Source organism: Periplaneta americana, chromosome 8 (genome assembly GCF_040183065.1).
Source record: "Periplaneta americana isolate PAMFEO1 chromosome 8, P.americana_PAMFEO1_priV1, whole genome shotgun sequence".
In the NCBI taxonomy this organism is placed as follows: Eukaryota; Metazoa; Arthropoda; class Insecta; order Blattodea; family Blattidae; genus Periplaneta; species Periplaneta americana.
Window position 1 is genome coordinate 88,828,390 of NC_091124.1, and position 21,729 is coordinate 88,850,118.

General features: G+C 34.8%; 1 protein-coding gene across 8 annotated transcripts in view; it reads right to left on the reverse strand.

Moving 5' to 3' along the window:
* The window catches only part of msn (serine/threonine-protein kinase msn), a 288,177-nt gene that overhangs the window by 14,486 nt on the left and 251,962 nt on the right, over positions 1–21,729 (reverse strand). For all 8 annotated transcript variants that reach the window (XM_069833247.1, XM_069833249.1, XM_069833248.1 and 5 more), the window contains 3 exons: positions 16,797–16,946; positions 5,852–5,962; positions 151–339 (listed from right to left, as the gene is read on the reverse strand). In XM_069833247.1, the coding sequence (XP_069689348.1) occupies positions 151–339; positions 5,852–5,962; positions 16,797–16,946 (450 nt within the window). The remainder of the gene's footprint in view (positions 1–150; positions 340–5,851; positions 5,963–16,796; positions 16,947–21,729) is intronic.

The window sequence follows — 21,729 nt, forward strand, 5'->3', positions numbered from 1 at the left end:
CTGTCTTCTGTATGCCTCAATGCCAAGCATGCAGATAGTTTTACCAATGACATGAATTAAAATTATCTTTTCCACAATTGTTAAACATTTGACATTTGTCAAGACACTCTGCCGTGATAACCCTTCAGTGATATAAAGAAAGAATCTAACCTTGTCATTTCGCTCACACAGAAACTTCAGTCTCTGTGCCTTTTTATGCATAAATACGCCATCTAAATGACCCGTCTCGACACTCCGAATTTCAATGGCTTTGTTTCCCCATCCCATTATCTGACCAGTCCCGATATATGCAACAGACGTTGGCATCTCTCCCCACTGAAGTACAATGTTTTTCGACACCTGAAAACACAAAAATTAATCATATTTTATTATTTTTAAAACTTAATATTTTTCTAAACATATACATTAATGAATGACTTACAAAATGAAAATCAGCAAACCAGAGGACAAACAAAACATTCATATAAAAATATACAGCAAAAGCAAGCAGTCAAAACGTCAATTACTCACTCAAATTAAGCAAGTGATGTTGAAACTATCTGCCTTCATTTTCCAAACATTTTCGACACTCACTGCAATTCCCTTTGAGATATGGGAAAATATTTATAAGTTCTTCTGGGATATGTGAATTTGTTTTATACACTCTAACTTTTGAAGTAATTTTGTATATTTAAACCGAAACAGTTCTGTAATATTTCACACAGAACTACAAGACATATCTATTTTCTGTGAAAGATGATGGAACAAGATTTTTAGGTAAATTTTCCAGGCAATATACAGTAAAATCCCTCATAACTGGTACTCAAATGACCGGCAATACCAAAACAATGACACTTTTGGCTGGGCCAAAAAAGAAATGTTTAAATCTGCCACATTACCACATAGTGAGCTGTCAGTTTTGCCACATTAGAAAGTTCGCACGAACTATAATTTTCAGTGAATACTCGAACCTAAAATTAGCATAGGCTATTATTTCTATAGTTTTTAAGTTGATATAAGTTCCTTTCTTTGCTAACATATCTGCTTTCTCGTTACCGTTCAGTCCGCAGTGGGCCGGGATCCATTGGAAGACCACTTTTTTATTTAGCTTTTGAATTTGTTTTACCATGCAATGAATTTCTTTTACTTTTTCCATTTTAGGGGATGTAGTTGAGCTGATGGACTGGATTGCAGCTTTGGAGTCAGTTCAAGTTCCCATATGAATCAATAAAGCGAGTCATAAAAAGAACAAGTTACAATGAACAGGCAAAACATCAAAATTCAAAATGGAAAGAATCATTAAAAGATCCAAAACTGATCTACCTCGAAAATCTGCCATGGCCATGTTTAGATTGATTACTGGTCATGATTGCCTCAGTAAACACCTCCATCGTATTGGAGTACTGAATTCACCTAAATGCTCACTGTGCACCAGAGAAGAGGACATGGAGATGGAGCACCTGGCTAATTGTGAAACTCTTAGGACATTTGTGGACCTTCCATCAAAATATTGGGAAGCAAGAAGGATGATGACTTCATTGTTAAATCCAGAGCATTAGATACACACACACATTATTTCTATAGTGCCATGTGTTTTAATAAAGACAATCCACACCATTTTCATTTTTTTTTGTAGTTATGTTCGAGCAGTCAGTGTTGCCACATTAGGAAGTTCGCACAACGAATTTTTAAGTTTTAGTGAATATTCGAACCTAAAATTAGTGTATTATTTGTGTTGTGTGACGTAGTTAGTTAGCAAAATCCACAGTTTTTATGTTTATTCAATTATGATCAAGTGATAGAGAAATAAGCTTCATGGCTGCAGTTTCAATATTGGCACCATGAAATACGAACTTTCTTATTTATATATACCGGTATTTATTCAATTATCTGGAAAAATCTCGTATCTGGAACTAGCCTGTACTAATATGTACAAACATTTAATCAAAATCCACGCCTAGTAATTACTGGATATGGTGGGATAGGCACAATGGGACACAACTGTTTAAATTTGGTTACAAGAACAGGAACTTTAACAAATACTTTTTTAACAGGTTTTTTCTATAGGACGTTTGTTTCTTCCTATTCACATGTAACATTATAAGAAACACATTTTGATTGTATTCGGAAACATACCTTTTCAATTTATCAAGATTACATTACTAACTTCTGTTTTGGTATTTTTATTTAAACACCACATAACTTAAGAACGTCTTAGTACACATGCTGCTGAAGTTCTTTTTATCTGACTATACTCACCTATGGAGGATGGAGGTGGTTGTGGTTTATGTTCCGTAAACAAATGATTGTGTAAGTCACAATACTACTTTTTCATAGCCCTGTTTATATAAGTTATATCTATCATCCCATCCCATCATTTGGGTTAAAAAAATTCCACCTCACAGGTATTCCTCTTGCATTCTATTTGCACACATTGTGCTGTTTCATCATCATCCACACGAGTCATTATTTCTTTTATATTTTCCATTACATTTGCCTAATTCAGCACCACATGTTTCTAACACATGGATAGAAGCAGGAAAAAATGCAAAACTGCCAGATAATTCAAGGTCATCTTATGTTGACTTTATTTGGTGTAGGGATGTGGCGGCCCCATCGCCCAGTGGATTTTCTACTGCAGACAGCCACCCGAGTATTGGCGGGTAACCATCGCTCTTGGATTAGGGAGAAAATGCCCTAGCTCCGCCTCAAGAACCGAGGGCTGCAGGTCCGGATGCCTGGATGGCAGCCCCATCACTGGAATTGGAAGCTGTGGGCTAATAACCCGCACTTCTTAAACTACCATATCAAAGAAACTCAAATGAAAGTACGCTGGACTGACAATTTGATGACAACCTTAAGCATGAAACAGGACACGAAGATTGGATACTGGAATGTTAGAACCATGAATGAGCTTGGTAAGTTAGCTTAGATAGAAGCAGAAATGTCAAGATATAAACTCGCCATTTTGGGGATCAGTGAAGCAAAATGGAACTCTTTTGGTGAACTCCAGATCATAAATGGTAACTTCAACTTTCTGGAAATTCAAACAAATTTCTTCAAGAATCAAGATAAGGATTTTTAATACGAATGTAAAATCTATTCTGCTATATGAATGTAAAATTTGCAAAGAAACATATACAATTAAAAAGAAATTACACAAGTATTCATGAATAGATGTCTGAGGAATTTGGTGGCCTAAGACCATCTCAAATAAAAATCTCCTTAAAATTACTGATCAGCAAGAAATATGGAAAGAGATCAAGTATAAGTGGAGATAGATTGAGCATGTGTTGCGGACGGTAATGTTCCTAGAACAGCTTTTGAATGGAATCCACATGGGGCAAACAGGAAATCTGGTAGGCCTAGAGTCACCTGGAGTAACACCGTTAGAAGAGAAGCAGAACAACTTGGATGGCGTTGGAATGAAGTCAAAGCTATGGCTAAAAATAGAGTAAGATGGCGTGTTTTCACAAGGGCTCTATGCTTCCTGGAGGAATGAAAGGACTTTACTACTACTACTACTACTACTACTACTACTACTACTACTACTACTACTACTACTACTACTACTACTACTACTACTACTACTTGTTGACTTTATGAGGAGACACTGGAAACCAACTAGAAACCAATCTCGATTTACTGTATTTACTCAGCTATAAGCTCCCCCCTTTCTTCTCTATTTTTACTTTCAAAACTGAGGAAGGATCGTAGAATCCTACAGGTGTGAATTTCATAAAATCACTTGATTTGGGAGAGGATTAAAAAATATGTTATTTTATTTTTATGACATATTAGATAGTTATAATTGAAACGAAGTTATTACAACATTTTGTGTTTTGACTTTCAAAAGTAAGGGAGTTACTACAGGCCAGCAGTCATCAGCACAGTGCACCTTGAGGCTAGCGTTTCTTACCTGTGGAAAGAGATGCAATAGCGTGCAATTGTGGCTGCTAGAGGGTATGCTTTCTACCTCTCCCTTCTGCATGATGGTGCATATTCCAATACACTCCTTACCTGTTACCCATTTCAGCGAGTGCTGATGACCACTGCTATAGGCGATAGGGTCATTTCATGTCCAAGTCAACACTTTGATTCTGACTAACATTCTAGGATTTATCAGTTAACTCGAGTCTATCGGTCTTTTTTAGTGCAGGAAGTGCTTCATAACCTTAGTAATTTTCTTGTTTTAATTTTCAGGTAGAATGTAAGCCCACAAGTTGGTATGTAAGGATTCAATTTGCAAATTACATCTGTATAAGGCATCCAGAACACAGGTGTTGAGTAATTATAAAAAAAAAAATTGAATTTTAAAATTTTGTTTGATTGTTATGAAAAATGTTTATATTGTAACCAATGTTACGTTGTTAAATATATTTAATGCCGTCAAAAGAGCTTTAAAGTGGGACATTGCCCAGGTCTGTATCTGATATGGTTCTGGAGAAAATAGTAATTAACTATTTCAGGGCACAACAATTACTCTGGGATTTTGATGAAACTTGCCATATCAAATGACTTTACATAATTATGAATGGAAATTATAAGAAATTTATTTTTGTATTCCATTCAAAAGCTACTAAGTAATTAATTTTTATATTTTTGTAAAAAAATTGTTGCATCCTGAAATAGTTAATTAAGTGATCTTGCATATTTATGAATGGAAATTATAAGACATTTGTTTCTGCATTCCATTCAAAAGCTATTACTTAATTAATTTTTATATTTTTATCAATCAGTTATGAACCTAGTCAAGAACACTGTAGTAGACTAAATTTAAATATAACACAAACATTTAAATTAATAGTGCCCCACATTCACAATACATCAACAAAATGTGGTTATATATTGAAATATTTAATTTTAGAACCACTTTTCATTGTAGTAATGTAACATTTGCGTCACTTGATCAAAAACAGAAAAGGAAAGATGAGGATTGGATGATGGCTTCCTCTTACTGTTAGACATAATTACAGTATAACTGACTTTCAGATTGCAAGAGCAGAGCAAAATCCTCCTCTCCTCCAACTGATTCTGTTTCTCTATGTTGCTCGTGCACGTGCACACATACAGCTAAATAAATTAATAGGTACATGAATACACAATATTGGACCTACAACAAGTAAAATTGATAAAAAGTTATCTGCAAGGACAGGAAAAAGTGAATACACAGCTTCGGAACAATGGGAGAAGGGATTGTCCCCTTAACAGAAATTATTTGAAGGACATGTCACTTCCCATCAGGCATGGCAGTGTCCTTAACAACAAACGTTCTACTGGAAATGGAAAGAAGCAGTAATACTGCAGAAGAAAGTTCCCCAAACTAAGATGAAAATCAAATGATTTGTTGTAAGGGGAGGAGTGGTAGGGACTATTGAAGGATGTACTGGAAGGAATGGTGAATGGGAGATGAGTTCAGGGCAGAAGAAGATATCAGATGATAGACGACATTAAGATATATGGATCATACATCTTGATTATACAACTTTTAACACTGTATCACTTCGGAATATGTATGGTAAGACTTTCCTGTGTTAAACTTCAACATACCTCGTTTACATGTTTCGACCTATTTATGGGTCATCTTCAGAACTGAAGATAACCCATAAATAGATCGAAACATGTAAACGAGGTAGTTGAAATTTAACACAGGAAAGTCTTACCATACATATTCCGAAATATATGGATCATTTAACGAGACAAAGAGGAAGGCAGAAAATAGGAAAGATTGTAGCAAGCTGGGTTTGCAGTGAAAGACCTGTCCTTGGGCAGAACAATGAATGAAATGAAATAATAATAATAATAATAATAATAATAATAATAATAATAATAATAATAATAATAATAATAATAATTAGTAGCAGCAACTAACCTTGCCATATGTATTGACATAGACACCTTCATTATCATAGCAGAGTAGAAGCTGCATGCCATTTGAATTAGGCAAAGGTACTATACAATGAGGAGAAATTGGCCCTTGCGTCTGTAACAAATTTTAAGAACATATAAGACAATAATCAGCACATGGTTGTATTGCTCTCATTGACTTAGGAGATACAATACTGGCCTAAGTGTGTAAGTGTAAGTGTTAGCATTAAAATTATTTTTGTAAAACAATCTTACAAACATAACCTCTATATATCATAAGCAAAATTAAGTGGTGATTTCTAAACATTCACATAATTATTTGCAATGAAGTGAAAATGTTTCTGTAGGCAAACATCCCGCAGATGTTTCTTTAAGTAAAATAAGAACAAGAACACCTAAAAAATCATAAACATACTTTCACAAACATATACTCTCACTTTTGAAGTACATATGTTCTTATATTTTTGTTCTATTAACTTTATATCCTTTGTTTCATGGTAGAACAATGGTTAATTTTGATTTGTAAAACAGAATATTTTGGTAACTTGTGTGTCCGAAAACGGCATTAGAAGTTTTAATGCTTTAATCTCTGCACTAGAAACAGGTAAATAGTTAATATTAAACCTTGGTTGCCAGGAGCCTCAAGAGCTGAAATCTCTATTCCAATTTTATATCATCATAGTTGTTTTGGAAGATATGCAGCAAAGAAAAAGACATAATCACAATTCTTCTAGCTTGTGTAATAAGTTGCTCTATCAACTTAGGTACATGCTAAGAGAATGTCATGAAGTGATCTGACTGAAAAATAAATGTATACAATTCAGAATGTCGAATACTGAACAAGAAACATGGAAGAATAAATAGTAGAAAAAACTTTTTTTAAGAAGATGTTACTGGATACAGACTGAGTGAATGATAAATAGATCGGTAAATAAATAAGAAACAAAAAACTCTAGTAAGAAATAAACAGTCTTTCGAAAAATGGTGAATTACAGTAAAAACTGCTATGATCATGTGCTTTGAATGAATAGTGAAAGATTATGTTAGAATGATATTCAAAGAACGAACTCTAAGGTCCTAAAAATTAAGTTCTACAACACCAGGGATTAGTCATTTTTGGATGGTGGACGAAGTTTCGCAGTGGTTTGAAGGGCAGTTGGTGTGCTTAAGGTTGCTGAGCATGCTCAGATACCTTAAAATTACGATGATTACCATGGGTGCTATTAAATAAATTGAACTTATTTAATAGTATAAAGTAACTACAAAATAATTAATTTAACAGTTTCCAAATTATCCAGTAAGTGGACAATTCTGGATAATCGAACTATTTGGAAGTCAACAGTCTTCGATATAAATGAAGTAGGCCAGTAATTGAGAACGACAGTCCCTGCCCAAAAATAATCACCTGTTTTTCAACATTTACACTAATTTAAGAAATTAAAAATAGACTTTGCATTTCCTCTCCTCCCCCATATTCATTTCATTTGTTGCATTCCATAGATGTTATCTGAGCACTATAGCTTTGAGATGTGATGCAATGTGCCTGGAAAATGCTGAACCTAATAAAATACAGTACTCATTCATATAATTTTTAGTATTTCAATAATATTACAAAAATTCAATCAAATACATACACAGACTACGATTCTTAGTCATTTATAGGCCTATTACTTCATTGCCAGCCTCACAATAAATAATTTTCTATTCATCATACAAATTGGCATGTGACCAGAAAAAAAGTATTTACATTATATATTGCTTGCAGTGAAAAACATAGTGGGACTGCGTTGGTGTTAATGCAGCTTCTGTGGGTACCTCTTTGTTACTTGTTAGCTTAAACAACAAGTTAAGTTTAAGCCCCCTCATCACGACAAGGTTGAGTACCCACAAGGTAAGTAAAAAGTAAAGTAAATTTAAAAAAACTCCAAAAGGAAATAACATTTCAATGGATACCTAGTCATTGTGGTATACCTGGAAATGAGAAAGTCGATAATATTGCAAAACAGGCAACATATTTGCAACCAAGACCTCTTCAAGTGATATCTCTATCCAGTGCTTTTACTTCAGTAGTCTCATTTTATAAACCTATGGATCAACATTTGGCTCTCTTCTGACAAAGGAAAAATTTTACAGTCCATACAAAAGAAACTGAATGACCTGGAAATATACAAAAACTTGCCCAGACATGTTCAAACATTTTTAACAAGAGCCAGAACAGGTTACATTGTCACACAATTGTATCTATACTGATTTCACCTTTCTAATAATCCTACTTGTCTGTGATGTAATACTCATGATGAAGATCTGTCCATCCATAAACCACAAAAGAAGTAAATTAAAATCATCAGTACCAGTTGCAGAAGACACAGCCCTACAGTAACTTATATAATGAGTACACCCCAACTCTGGCTATTAGCAACAGTCATCTATAATGAACACCGATCAAAATACCCCTCATTTCTCATGAAAAACAAAAACTGAATAGACTACAGTGGACTTTATGTTGTCAGCAAACAGCTGGCTACATTAAGAAGATTGAGTGATTGATTGATATATCCATTGCTTAATGAAAACTTATAAACCTGAAGCCTGCAGAACTCAAGAAAGATATTTTAAAGGATGAATTAAGCAACTATAATACGAAACATTAATTTAGAACACAAACAGGCCATTTTAAAGTTAAAACTTGGATTATGATGAAATACGACATAATCAAAATGAATACAATCTAGAAAATTATAAAGAAAATGTTAGTACAGCACCAAATTTATGATTCTATTTTTCAATATGTAAAGTTTCTACAAGAATAGATTTTCCTCCAAATCAAATTCTTATATTATTTCGATGTTCACTCATGGAAAGAAAAACTGACTAACATTGATATCCAAATAGACCGCCAGCCTGTAGAGTTGTGAAGTAAATTCCACACAGTTTTGTGTACTCTTATAACTTTCGTTTCTGCATTGTGACATACATATATATGGTGTGAAGCAAGCAACAAAATCTAATATTTCGTAACATGTGACTAGAAAATCACTGTTTCAAATAATATTTGAGACAAGTAATACTGCAGATTTCTTTCAAAGACTAAGTCGTCAAGCAGAATTAGATGTCAATACAACATTACTTTCCAACATGGCTGAAATAGCTCAATTGGTTAAATAGTGGGTTGAGGAGCTGAACTTTTTTTGTGAGTGGGTTTGAGTCCACAGAGAAGGCAATATATTTTACATTTTGCAATTCATTTGCTGTTCATAGATACAAATTTTTAGCATCATATCAGTTAAAAAGTAAAGTAAATTCATGGCGCTATAGCCCATGAAGGGCCAAGACCAACCAGCCAGCTCACGTCCACATGTCGAAGCAGAGGTGGACGATCATCCAACCAGTATGGAGGTATCATGTGGTTAGCACGATGATCCCCCCAGCCGTTATAGCTAGTTTGTGAACCAGAGTTTTGCTACCTATCGTAGCCCCCCCCCCCCCCAAGTGCATCACATAGCTCCTCAAAGTGCATCACGGTCCCATACACTGGCCAAAATTTCATGAGAAAATTTCTTCCTCCATGAGGACTCGAACCAGCATGCATTCCGCAACATGAATCCTAGGCAGGATACCTTAGGCTGGTATTCATAGTCGATACTTTATATCACCACTTTGCAAAGTGACACTTTTGACGAAAGTGGCTCTTTCATATTATAGTTCCGTCGCTCTAATTTCCGGCAGCCAATCGCGTTGCAGGTCGGCTACATTTAAACGTGTGCGTCTTGTGATTCGCTGATTCATTTCTTAAGCTCGATAAATACTTAATATAATCGCCCGCCATTTTAGCTCTTTCGTTGGCGTTCGCAGAAAGCACACAAAGATGTTATTTGCCGCTCAATTATTTGCTGAATTACATTGCATTTGATTTATTATCATAGGAGCTACGACATGATAATGTTTAACGGTGTGGAAAATAGATTCCTCATATGGTAGCTCGGCAACGTAAGAACAAAAATGGCGAACGATACTACATATCTAGACTTTATAGAGCCTTCACTTTCTAAGATTAAGCAAAGAGGCGGAGTCACGCCGGAAATAACAGTGTCGTGACTATAGTGGTATTCATAGACGATTGAAGAAGTGCACTTTACAAAGTGTTACTTTACGCCAGCAAAGTGTAGAGTTACAATTTGGTTGGTAACAGAAGTCCCACAATGCCTTTCAAAAAAAGTGAACAAACAATAACAAATTAATGTGTAACAGATTATAATGCTTGTGATTTGAGTTGGGAGCCTAATTTATCGCACGAGAAAGAAAATATATATTTAAAGTTGTTTTATTTCAGTTTCTAGTTTTCGCTGCCGATAGTTTAGATTATTTCAGTCAGTTCAGATATATAATATTTTATTAAATAGGTAGTGATACTGCTGGTGAAATTAAGTTAGGTTTTGTATGTATCAGTTCCACTGATTTATATAGTTAGGTTAGATTTTGTACATATCGTCTATTGGTTTATGTAGTTAGGTTAAGTTGGACTGAGTAGGTTAAGTTTTGTGTGTGTCTATATATATATATATATATATATATATATATATATATATATATATATATATATCATTTATATCGTTAGGTTAGTTTTTATATGTACCTGCTTCATTGATATATCGTTTTTTATTCCCTTTATTTTCATTTTTGTCTTTTTCGTGAATAGTGAATAGAAGTCAAAAGAATGAAATAAACACATTAGGCCTATTGCTGCTATTATTATTATTATTATTATTACTTACTTACTTACAAATGGCTTTTAAGGAACCCGAAGGTTCATTGCCGCCCTCACATAAGCCCGCCAGCGGTCCCTATCCTGTGCAAGATTAATCCAGTCTCTATCATCATACCCCACCTCCCTCAAATCCATTTTAATATTATCCTCCCTAAAGGTCTTTTTCCCTCCGGTCTCCCAACTAACACTCTATATGCATTTCTGGATTCGCCCATACGTGCTACATGCCCTGCCCATCTCAAACGTCTGGATTTAATGTTCCTAATTATGTCAGGTGAAGAATACAATGCGTGCAGTTCTGTGTTGTGTAACTTTCTCCATTCTCCTGTAACTTCATCCCGCTTAGCCCCAAATATTTTCCTTAGCACCTTATTCTCAAACACCCTGAACCTATGTTCCTCTCTCAGAGTGAGAGTCCAAGTTTCACAACCATACAGAAGAACCGGTAATATAAGTGTTTTATAAATTCTAACTTTCAGATTTTTCGACAGCAGACTGGATGATAAGAGCTTCTCAACCGAATAATAACACGCATTTCCCATATTTATTCTGCGTTTAATTTCCTCCCGAGTGTCATTTATATTTGTTACTGTTGCTCCAAGATATTTGAATTTTTCCACCTCTTCGAAGTATAAATCTCCAATTTTTATATTTCCATTTCGTACAATATTCTGGTCACGAGACATAATCATATACTTTGTCTTTTCAGGATTTACTTCCAAACCAATCGCTCTACTTGCTTCAAGTAAAATTTCCGTGTTTTCCCTAATCGTTTGTGTATTTTCTCCTAACATATTCACGTCATCCGCATAGACAAGAAGCTGATGCAACCCGTTCAATTCCAAACCCTGCCTGTTATCCTGAACTTTCCTAATGGCATATTCTAGAGCGAAGTTAAAAAGTAAAGGTGATAGTGCATCTCCTTGCTTTAGCCCGCAGTGAATTGGAAAAGCATCAGATAGAAACTGACCTATACGGACTCTGCTGTATGTTTCACTGAGACACATTTTAATTAATCGAACTAGTTTCTTGGGAATACCAAATTCAATAAGAATATCATATAATACTTCCCTCTTAACCGAGTCATAAGCCTTTTTGAAATCTATGAATAACTGATGTACTGTACCCTTATACTCTCATTTTTTCTCCATTATCTGTCGAATACAAAAAATCTGATCAATAGTCGATCTATTACGCCGAAAACCGCACTGATGATCCCCAATAATTTCATCTACGTACGGAGTTAATCTTCTCGAAAGAATATTGACGTCAACAAAAGTGATATTCCTCGAAAGTTACCACAGTTGGTTTTGTCCCCCTTTTTAAAAATAGGTACAATTATGGACTCCTTCCATTGTTCTGGTACAATTTCCTTTTCCCATATAGCAAGTACAAGTTTATAAATTTCGCTATATAATGCACTCCCACCCTTTTGTATTAATTCTGCTGGAATTTGATCGATACCTGGAGACTTGTACTTTTTCAGATTTTCTATCACAATTTCGACTTCTGAAAGCGTGGGTTCGGGTATAAATGGCTCAGCAGTTTGTATTTCAATTTCGTCCCGATCATTTCTATTTGGCCTATGTACATTTAGTAGTTGCGCAAAATAGTTTTTCCATCTGTTTAGGATTGATGGAGAGTCTGCAAGCAAGTCACCATTCTCATCCTTGATCACGTTTACCCTTGGCTGATATCCGTTCTTAAATTCCTTTATACCCTTATATAAATCTCGAATGTTTTTATTCTTACTATTTGTTTCTACCTCATTCAGTTTTCCCTTCAAATAACCTCTCTTTTTATTCTTAAGTGTACGACTTGCTTCCCGTCTTTCATTGAAATAATTATCTCTCTTCTCCTCAACTGGATCCTGTAAGAATTTCTATTTTGCCTGTTTCCTTCTTTCTACTACCATGCAACAATCTTCATCAAACCACGGTTTCTTTTTCTTAGTTTCATAATAACCTATGCTCTGCTCAGCTGCAATTTTGATACTATCTCTGATATTTTCCCACACGCTATTAACATCTAATTCTTTCTCAACTTCGTCGGAACTTTCTAAAGTGGCAAACCTATTCGAAATTTCGACCTGATAATTTTGCTTAGCTTCCTCGTCCTTTAATTTCAAAATATTGAATTTAGTAATATTAACTTGTTGCTCTACTCGCTTGGCTACTGATAATCTTTCTCTTAATTCTCCAATCACCAATTAATGGTCAGAATTACAGTCTGCACCCCTGAAAGTTCGAATATCTACTATACTAGTATGTCTCCGTTTATCTATCAAGATGTGATCTATTTGGTTGTGTGTGAATCCATCTGGAGAAGTCCAAGTATATTTATGTATATCCTTATAGGGGAATGTTGTACTTTTGACAATTAAATTTTTCGATGTGGCAAAGTTGACATTATTATTATTATTATTATTATTATTATTATTATTATTATTATTATTATTATTTCTCTCTCTCTCTTGTTTCCATTATTACCTGCTCTTCAGGAATATTTTTAATGCCAAATTTTTCAAAAATGCAAAACAAAATAGGCCTAATGGTACGAGATCTCTTTTCATGGTGAGGTTATGACTGCACATGGACTAGAGACAGTATCTCAGCAAAGCAGCCATATCAGAAGTATTGCTTACTGGCATGAAAACATATATTATCAAAATAATGATTATATGAACATCAAGATAACCCTTATCTCAAAATATAGGTCGTCAACGAAAATCAAAATCATTTTAAACCCAATATAATTATTATGGAATCTGCTTAGAAGGCAGACACGTGAGGTCTCTCAATGCTAATTTAAGATAGTTACGCCTACATTAGATTGAAGTTGGTTTAATATTATTTAAGTTAAAAAAATTAGTTTCAGTAATAACAAATAGGTTATATAGGAATATCTATCTACCTATCACTTCATCGAATTGAGGTTATAAATATACGAATGTTACTACATAAATACCTGAACTATAATATTACAGATATTAATGTAAGGTACATATCTATAGCATAGAATTTTAATGCAGTCAATAACTGTCTTATTGGAGGCACTGGCAAACCTCTATTATTCATTTCTGTCAACAAGTCATCGAAAAGATTAGCAATCTCAGTAACAGTTTTTTATCAAATCGGAACCATTTTTTTAAATTCTATATCATTATAAAATTCCATGGGATTGTCTTTAGGCCTATCCCTAATGTAGCGCTTTCGTATATTGTCCACTAATTGTGCCATCTCTTCCGCACGTTCTAATAAATAATTCGACAACCACCAAGACGTCCACCATTTTTCTACAAAGTGACACTTTCGGCTCAAAGTGTGGTCGGAAGTACACTTTCATCCAAAGTGTTCCTTTGCACCAAAGTGTAGACTGTGCAACGGAAAAGTGATACTTTGCATCTTCCAAAGGACACTTTAATCGAAAGTGTCGACTATGAATATAAGCCTTAGACTGCGACGCCATCACGCGGGACATCATATCAGTTACATATTTATTTTATACACTGGTCAACATTGCTGATCATTCTGAATGGTTAGGTAGTCCTGAAAAGAACAAGACCAACTGCATAGCGTTCTATCTGGGCCAACACTTCCTAGGAGTCTAGAAAGACATCCCATATGGATTCTTTAGATGTTGGGGATGGGTCAGGCCAATTTTTGGCCATGGCCATGATACATTTCGTCTCTGTCCACATGTTTTTGATGGGGCTGAGTTCGATTCCACAAGGATATCAATCCCAGCACCTCCACCTCGTTGTTTTTAGCCAGCCAACTTCTGTCTATACCTGCCTTATGGATTGGCGACTGAGCCTGCTAGAAAAGAATAACTCCATTGGGATACATTTGTCACACTGAAGGGAACATGATATCTCTCAGAATACGGAGATACTGGACTCCATTCAGCTGATCATCTATCCTGTGAACATATCCAATTCTGCTCGAGGACATCCATCCCCACACAGACACAGAAATGCGACCAGAACATGCACACTCTTCTATGTATTTTGCATTGTATTAAGTCTCTGCAGGCCGAAAAACTCATATTGGCCCATCATCTGCTGAAGAAAACATGGACTCATCTGAGAAAATGATATTTTCCTAGCTTCGACCCTCATTATCTTGAGCAAACGCAAGTTGATGGAGCTAGTGGTCTTCAGAGAGCCACTCCTTTACTGCCACACTTGTACATCTGAGGCCAGTATTCTTCAGACGGTTCCTCACAGTTCTCGAACACTCAGAAAAATTATTGATGCATTTCAGTTGGTGGAACTGAGGAATGGATTTTCCCGAGATGTTCCAATTTGGCGAGACATGTCCCGATTTTCACATAAAGATCCAGAATCCCACTTTGATTCAAGACGTGATGCAAAAAGTCCCTTCTTTAGGAAATTAACATCACATGTATAATTTCATCACTGACTAGTAACTATTTTCTTCTGGGCATAAATAATTCTATTAAATTAATTTTCTTAACAATGTAGATTTGCACATTGGAAAAAACGAATATTTTGGCAAATTTAAGGCTTGTGACAGCGAATTCAGTGGTGAATATACTTCTAAAGATTTAAAAAGAGATGTTCCTCAGAAATGCATGGCACAAAGAAGGGGAAAAAAAAAGCTTGTTGAAAATGCTGCAGTCCAGTGATGAGTACTGAAAATGCATTTTGTATGTTAAATGATGGATTTGGAGTATTAACATGCTACGTCACAAAATAAACATGAATTTAGCTATCAATAAATCTTATGTCATTGTAATCAATTAAACATTGAAATTTAAATATTTTGTCACATGTGATGCCATCTTTTGGAATTGTGCTTTACTATTAATAATAAACAGTTGGGGAAATCTATGAGACAGAATACTGTTAAGTCATTAACTTGGCGTAACATATTATAGCCAAAAGCCCTTCAAAAAGACACCAGAGAAACGTGATGTAACTTACAGCCAGATAAATATTGTTTTGTACTTAGAAATCTGTATCTACAGTATGTTATTAAAATCGCAATTCTGAGATTCATATTAGTTTCTTCAACTGCATATAAAGGGACAATTTTTTATTCCTTTTTTTTTTTTTTTTTTTTTTTTTTTTACAGTCATGATGAAAATGTCAACTCTGCCCATATTAATATCACTGTCCCTTTAAGACAAACGTAAGTACTGTATATGATGAAAAAGGATAGATCTCAAATCTGGAAACCATGGTTGAAATACACCACAATCCTGACCTCTCGCTGACAGTAGAAATCCCAGAGGCTACTGTGCTACACAACATTGACTAGTGTGAGCTAGAATTCTAAGCGATGAGATGCAGCTGAACTTGAAATATTCCCATTCTTGATCAAAATGATCATCCATTTACCAATGGACTGCCTGTGGTGAGGCATGCCTATGTAATAAATCACGATATAAATGAGTGTTCTGGCCATAACCAATCAAACAGCTGAATGTTAACAACTACAAATGCAACGTAGAAAAAAGTGGGTTGCTCAAAAGTACATCAACTGTGTGAGTCAAATGGAGGTTGTTTAATAAAAATCATCACGAGGTTATTTTTTTTTTTTTGTCAGTCAGAATATTAAATATTTGTTACAAATGTAAATCACATGCTAATAAGGTACATGTACAAAATCAAAATATTATGTCAAAGATAGTAGAACAAAATTAATATCATGTGAAACTAAATACAAATTTTGAAACTTATAACAACAAATTAATCAAGAATAAACGGAACTGAAACATGGCAACTTTTGTATCGCAGTCAAACATTATACCATTGAGCTACCATACACTTCGACTATAAACTTTTACCAATGTCCTTTCCACATGTACATGCAGTGAATATCATGGGCACCTGGAAAATTATTCGTTATTAAATTCGTGTATTTGAAAATTTCGTGAGTTATATCATTATCTAAATTAGAAATGATAATGGTGGAACAGGATTAGGTTTGTTTGTTCTAAAAGCATGGCAGAGAAAGCAGTAAGTGTAATCAAAATGATAGTATGATGCAAAATTTTTGTATAGCTGTAGTGCATGGCTGCCATGAAGACATCTTTAAGCCACTCATTTTTTCTTTCGAGTCTACATTAATTAAATTATACTATTATAATTATTTAATCAATGAAAATCTATGCAGAAAATGGATAGCTAACTGAAAATAATCAAAGAATAACTTACATGTTTTGGCATATAAATATCGTAGACAGAAGCAGAGTCCAGATCAACAGCATGGAAGCCATCTGCAGACCCATAGATCACCTTCAGTCTTGTACCTTCTTCAACTGTTAGATCTACCAACAGTGGTCGATGGAGCAAATCACCGAATGACTGCAAAAATAAAAAATAATTAATTATACTGCAATTACTGTCCGGTTAGAGCTCTACAACTCTGAGAGCTGGGGAAGGAAGGAATAAGTTCTCAGTACAGCTAGCTGGGGTAGGGGTGAAGTAGATTCTGCAGAAAACACTTGCCTCAACAAGGAGGTCAGTGTGCTATATGAGTAGGCTATTTACATTTTTCTCTGCTTTCTTCTTGTGTTTATTGTGATTATAACTAATTGATTAAATAAAAATAGTATGTTATATGAAAAGAACGTTATGTGAAAATGCTGCCAAAAAGAAGAATAAAGTGATCTTTTAGGAGAGCAGCAAAATTATCAGTTCCAGGATGAAGGTTAATTTAGAAAAAAAACGCTCTTTCATTTCCGATAAACTAGACATCAAGAAGAGTAGCACTATATTGCAACAAATGGCTGCAAAAGGGTATCTGTCGGATACAGGGGGGAGAGCCATTAATCCTTCCCATTGAAGGCTTTAAGGAACCAACCTGGACAAATACCCAATGCCCCATCCCTACCTTCCCATGGTGCAGCTGTTAGTGAGCATAATTTTATGAGCTGAACTAAAGGGAGGGGCTACTCATCCATTAGCACTGGTCAGCTTGATGAGCTAATGACTGAATTTGGTATAATTTTCCTCTATCCAGTACCTAATTCCTTCTTTACCCTTTCCTATCCAGTCTTCTGACTGAACTCTTACTTTCTTCGATCCCGACGGCATTAGAGCATTCGAGGCCTATGGGTTCATTTCCCTTTCCTTCCTCCTCTTTCTACTTTTCTGTTCCTAGTGCTGACCTGCTATGGCACTAAAATCGTCCTCCAGTGGCTTAAGGAGGGAAAGGTGGTGATCAACAAAATCTCCCAGCTAGGTCCAATGGACCCGTCGACCAACAGCAGGTGTGGTCCTCCAGACATTCTGGGGGTTGTGTGTGAATGAAGTAGCCACCAAAACGTTAAAATATGGTGTTCACTTAAATCGGCTACAACTTGCCATTTAAATCTGTGCTTCATTGGCTGGTCATGATAATATCTTTGAAAAATATTGGAGTGCAAGAGGTCAAATGACTTTATTGTCAAACACCTGGCATTAGAAAACAACAACAACATATTGCAACAAATCACAATCTATACTGATAATAAATCTGTAGCCGAAATTTTTCTGGTAATTTTCGATTTTCCAAAAATAATTGGTCCTAACATATATAATTAACAACCCTGAAACCAAAAATCGCTTTTTTGAAATTTTTGTTTGTCTGTCTGTCTGTCTGTCTGGATGTTTGTTGCCTTTTCACGCGATAATGGCTGAACAAATTTTTATGAAAATTGGAATATAAATTAAGTTCGTTTTAACTTAGATTTTAGGCTAAATGACATTCAAAATACTTTATTTAAAAGGGGGGTTATAAGGGGGCTTGAATTAAATAAATCGAAATATCTCCCTTATTATTAATTTTCATGAAAAATGTTATATAACAAAAGTTTCTTTAAAAATGATTCCCGATAAGTTTTATTCTATACAAAATTTTGATAGGACTGATATTTAATGAGATAAATGAGTTTTAAAATTAAGATAACGCCATGTGTCACTGTAATGAAATAAAAAAAAAATGACTTCGTCTATAAGGGGCCTTGGACAACAACAATAGAAAGCTATTAAACATAGCCTACAGAGAATGTTTCTGTGTTTGTATGAAATAATATCGGAAGCTAAATTAACCGATTTGTATAATTAATTATTATTTCACCATTGGAAAGTGTAGTTTCTTTAGATGGACATAATGCTATAATGTTATTACAGTAACTTCTGAGTGAATCCAGGACAGGTAAGATTAAAATAGCTTCTTATGCATAGAAAACTTGATAGGCTATCCTGTATATTCATTTCCTGTATTTCTTAAAGTAATGTTTATGAACACATTCATTTTCATCTCAGAGAATTAACGATTGGTGTTAACATGTATAATTATTCATCCTGAGACTGAAAATCACTTTTTTGAAATTTTTGATTGTATGTCTCTCTGTCTGTCCGGCTGGATGTTTGTTACCTTTTCACGCGATAATGGCTGAACGGATTTCGATGAAAATTATTGAAATATAAATTAAGTTCGTTGTAAGTTAGATTTTACGCTTTATCGCATTCAAAATACTTTATTTAAAAGGGAGGTTATAAGGGGGCCTGAATTAAATAAACCAAAATATCTCGCATATTATTGATTTTCGTGAAAAATATTACATAACAAAAGTTTCTTTAAAAATGATTTCCGATACGTTTCATTCCAAGCAAAATTTTGATGAGATCAAATTGCACCAAAAACGGATGTTCTCTGAACCAAATTATCATATTTTAATTATTTGCATGTAATAACAATTAGGAAACATGTTAAAGGAATTATTATTGCACTAAATGAGTGGTCTCTGGAGCAAAATGATCGCATTTTAATTATTTAAATACAATTTAAATTAAGTCACATATTAAACGATTTATCCTTCTATCAATGTCCTATTTTAATTATGTAATAAATTACTTTATATTTATTTCTAACAAGTGCAGCGGAGCGCACGGGTACAGCTAGTCTACAATAAAAATAAATACAGTAATAAATAAAGAGAGTAAATTACGAGAAACAAATTTTCCTAATAAACCCCTGTCGATTCCTGGAAAGAAATGAAAAACTAGAGCACTTCATTCGGCAATGCAAGTAGATGACTGCAATCAATGTGTCATTCGAAGGACTATATATGACATCTATTTACAAGAGAATAAGTTTCCAACAGTGCCGAAACTGTTGCCCATTATACGACAGAAACTATAATTTTCATGGGGTAGATCATCTCTCTAAATTCTGATTTAAATGGAGTAAGTGTCGAAGTCAATCGAAAGTGTTACTAGAGGGATTTGATATTTTGAATTAGCGACACAAATATTTAGTAGAAATTCGGCACTATTCGTAATTTTGTCGTGAACTGGTCTGTTCAGATGAAAGTTGGATCGACAGTAATTTGACCTTGAGAAAATTTCGACTAGACGCAGTGGTGTTTTCTCTGTGAATGCAAGAGATGAAATGCATGCTCTTAGATTTCAGTTGGGATGATTGATTTTACATTTTAACAGGAAAACTGTAAAATAACACTTAAACATAGTTTAAATTCCCACCCAAGGTATGAGATACTTGTAGTTCAACAAGACTCAGACATGTGGCACTATGGTATTCTTGGCGTCATCTAAACACTGCTTTCTGTGAAGCTACTGGGTAAAATGTGGGCGGGAAAGCCTTGCTGCATTTGATCCCAAAACTGCATTCGGGGAAATTTAGCAGGTAGTAATTTCGTAATGGTCCTGAAGACAGCGGTACTTGTCACTGTGTTTGTCAAAAATAACTGCCATATATTGGGCTCATCGTGAACTACGTACAACTATATGCTTTAGGTTTAGATGGACGAGAACAGAATTTTTTTCTGCACATTTCAGCCACATGTACAGGAATATTTCAATGCAGCCTAGCCATATAAATGGATAGGTCATGGAGAACAAGTTGTTAGCCATATACTATATATCAATGGATATGAAATGCCAGAACTTCTAACTTGGGATCATTTGAAGTTGCTAATACAGTATATGTCAATGACATTCTGGCCAGAGCAGATTTACAGCAGCAAATTGAATGTGACTGTGAAACTGTTTGAAATGAGCTGAATGGGTTGTGACATTACAACATGACTATGATGATGAGCATGTTTCTGTCTAAGAGTTCAGAGAAATCACTAACACTCATTATAAACACTGTTTCTGTAAACTCTTTTGGAGAAACTATTACTTTTGGAAAAAGTCATATAAAGCGCTTCAGTTTTGTTTTTATTTTTTTACTTCAATATTATACCCGTCCAGCATTTGAATCTCACTTTATAGTAAAACCAACAAGTTCAGCACGAATAAAGTCATAAAGATGTACAGTAGAGCATCGATTATCTGAAACAATTGGGGATGAGGGGTGTTCAGATAACTGATTTTTCAGATAACCAATCATTTACGAAAACAAATTGTACCGGTGTCACAGAAGCAGTATGAAACAATGAAACACTGATATTAAACACAAAAGTGTATCACACGTCTTACAAATAAAACAGAGAACCGACCAGCCTAGTTTGACAAGTTCAAATAGCTTCAGAGCTGAGACTGGTTTTTTGCAGCCAAAACTCGCAAACAGCGCTAGCGGAACTTCTACATGGCGAGAGCACAAATCTGAATTTGCCAACTGGAACATTTTCGGTTAACTGATGTTTCAGTTGATCGGTATTCGGATAATCAATGCTCTACTGTATTTAAAACCATCTGTAAGTTAATGTACGGATTAGAAATTTTGACCATTCCTGAGGACAAGTGCATGCTAAACATATGAGAGAGATATTATACAGGCAAGTAATGGAACAAGAGATATGGAGAATATGAAGAAATGTTGAGATGGAAAGTTTATAAAGACCAGTGTCATATTACATAAAAGGAAAAAACTGAAATAGACTGACTGTATGAATTAAAGATCTGTAAAACTATTTTAAAGTAAACCAGAAGTAAAAAAGTGAGAAGACCATGTGAAAGGCAGTAAGAAGACATAGAAAGCAATCTTAAATAATCGAAGATCAAAAGGTCAAAGACAGAAGAGGAGGAGGAGGAGGAGGAGGGGTGGTGGTGGTGGTGGTGGTGGTGGCTGCAGCAGCAGCAGCAGCAGCAGCAGTAACAAATTAAATTAATTTTCAATTCATTTTGAGAATGTTCA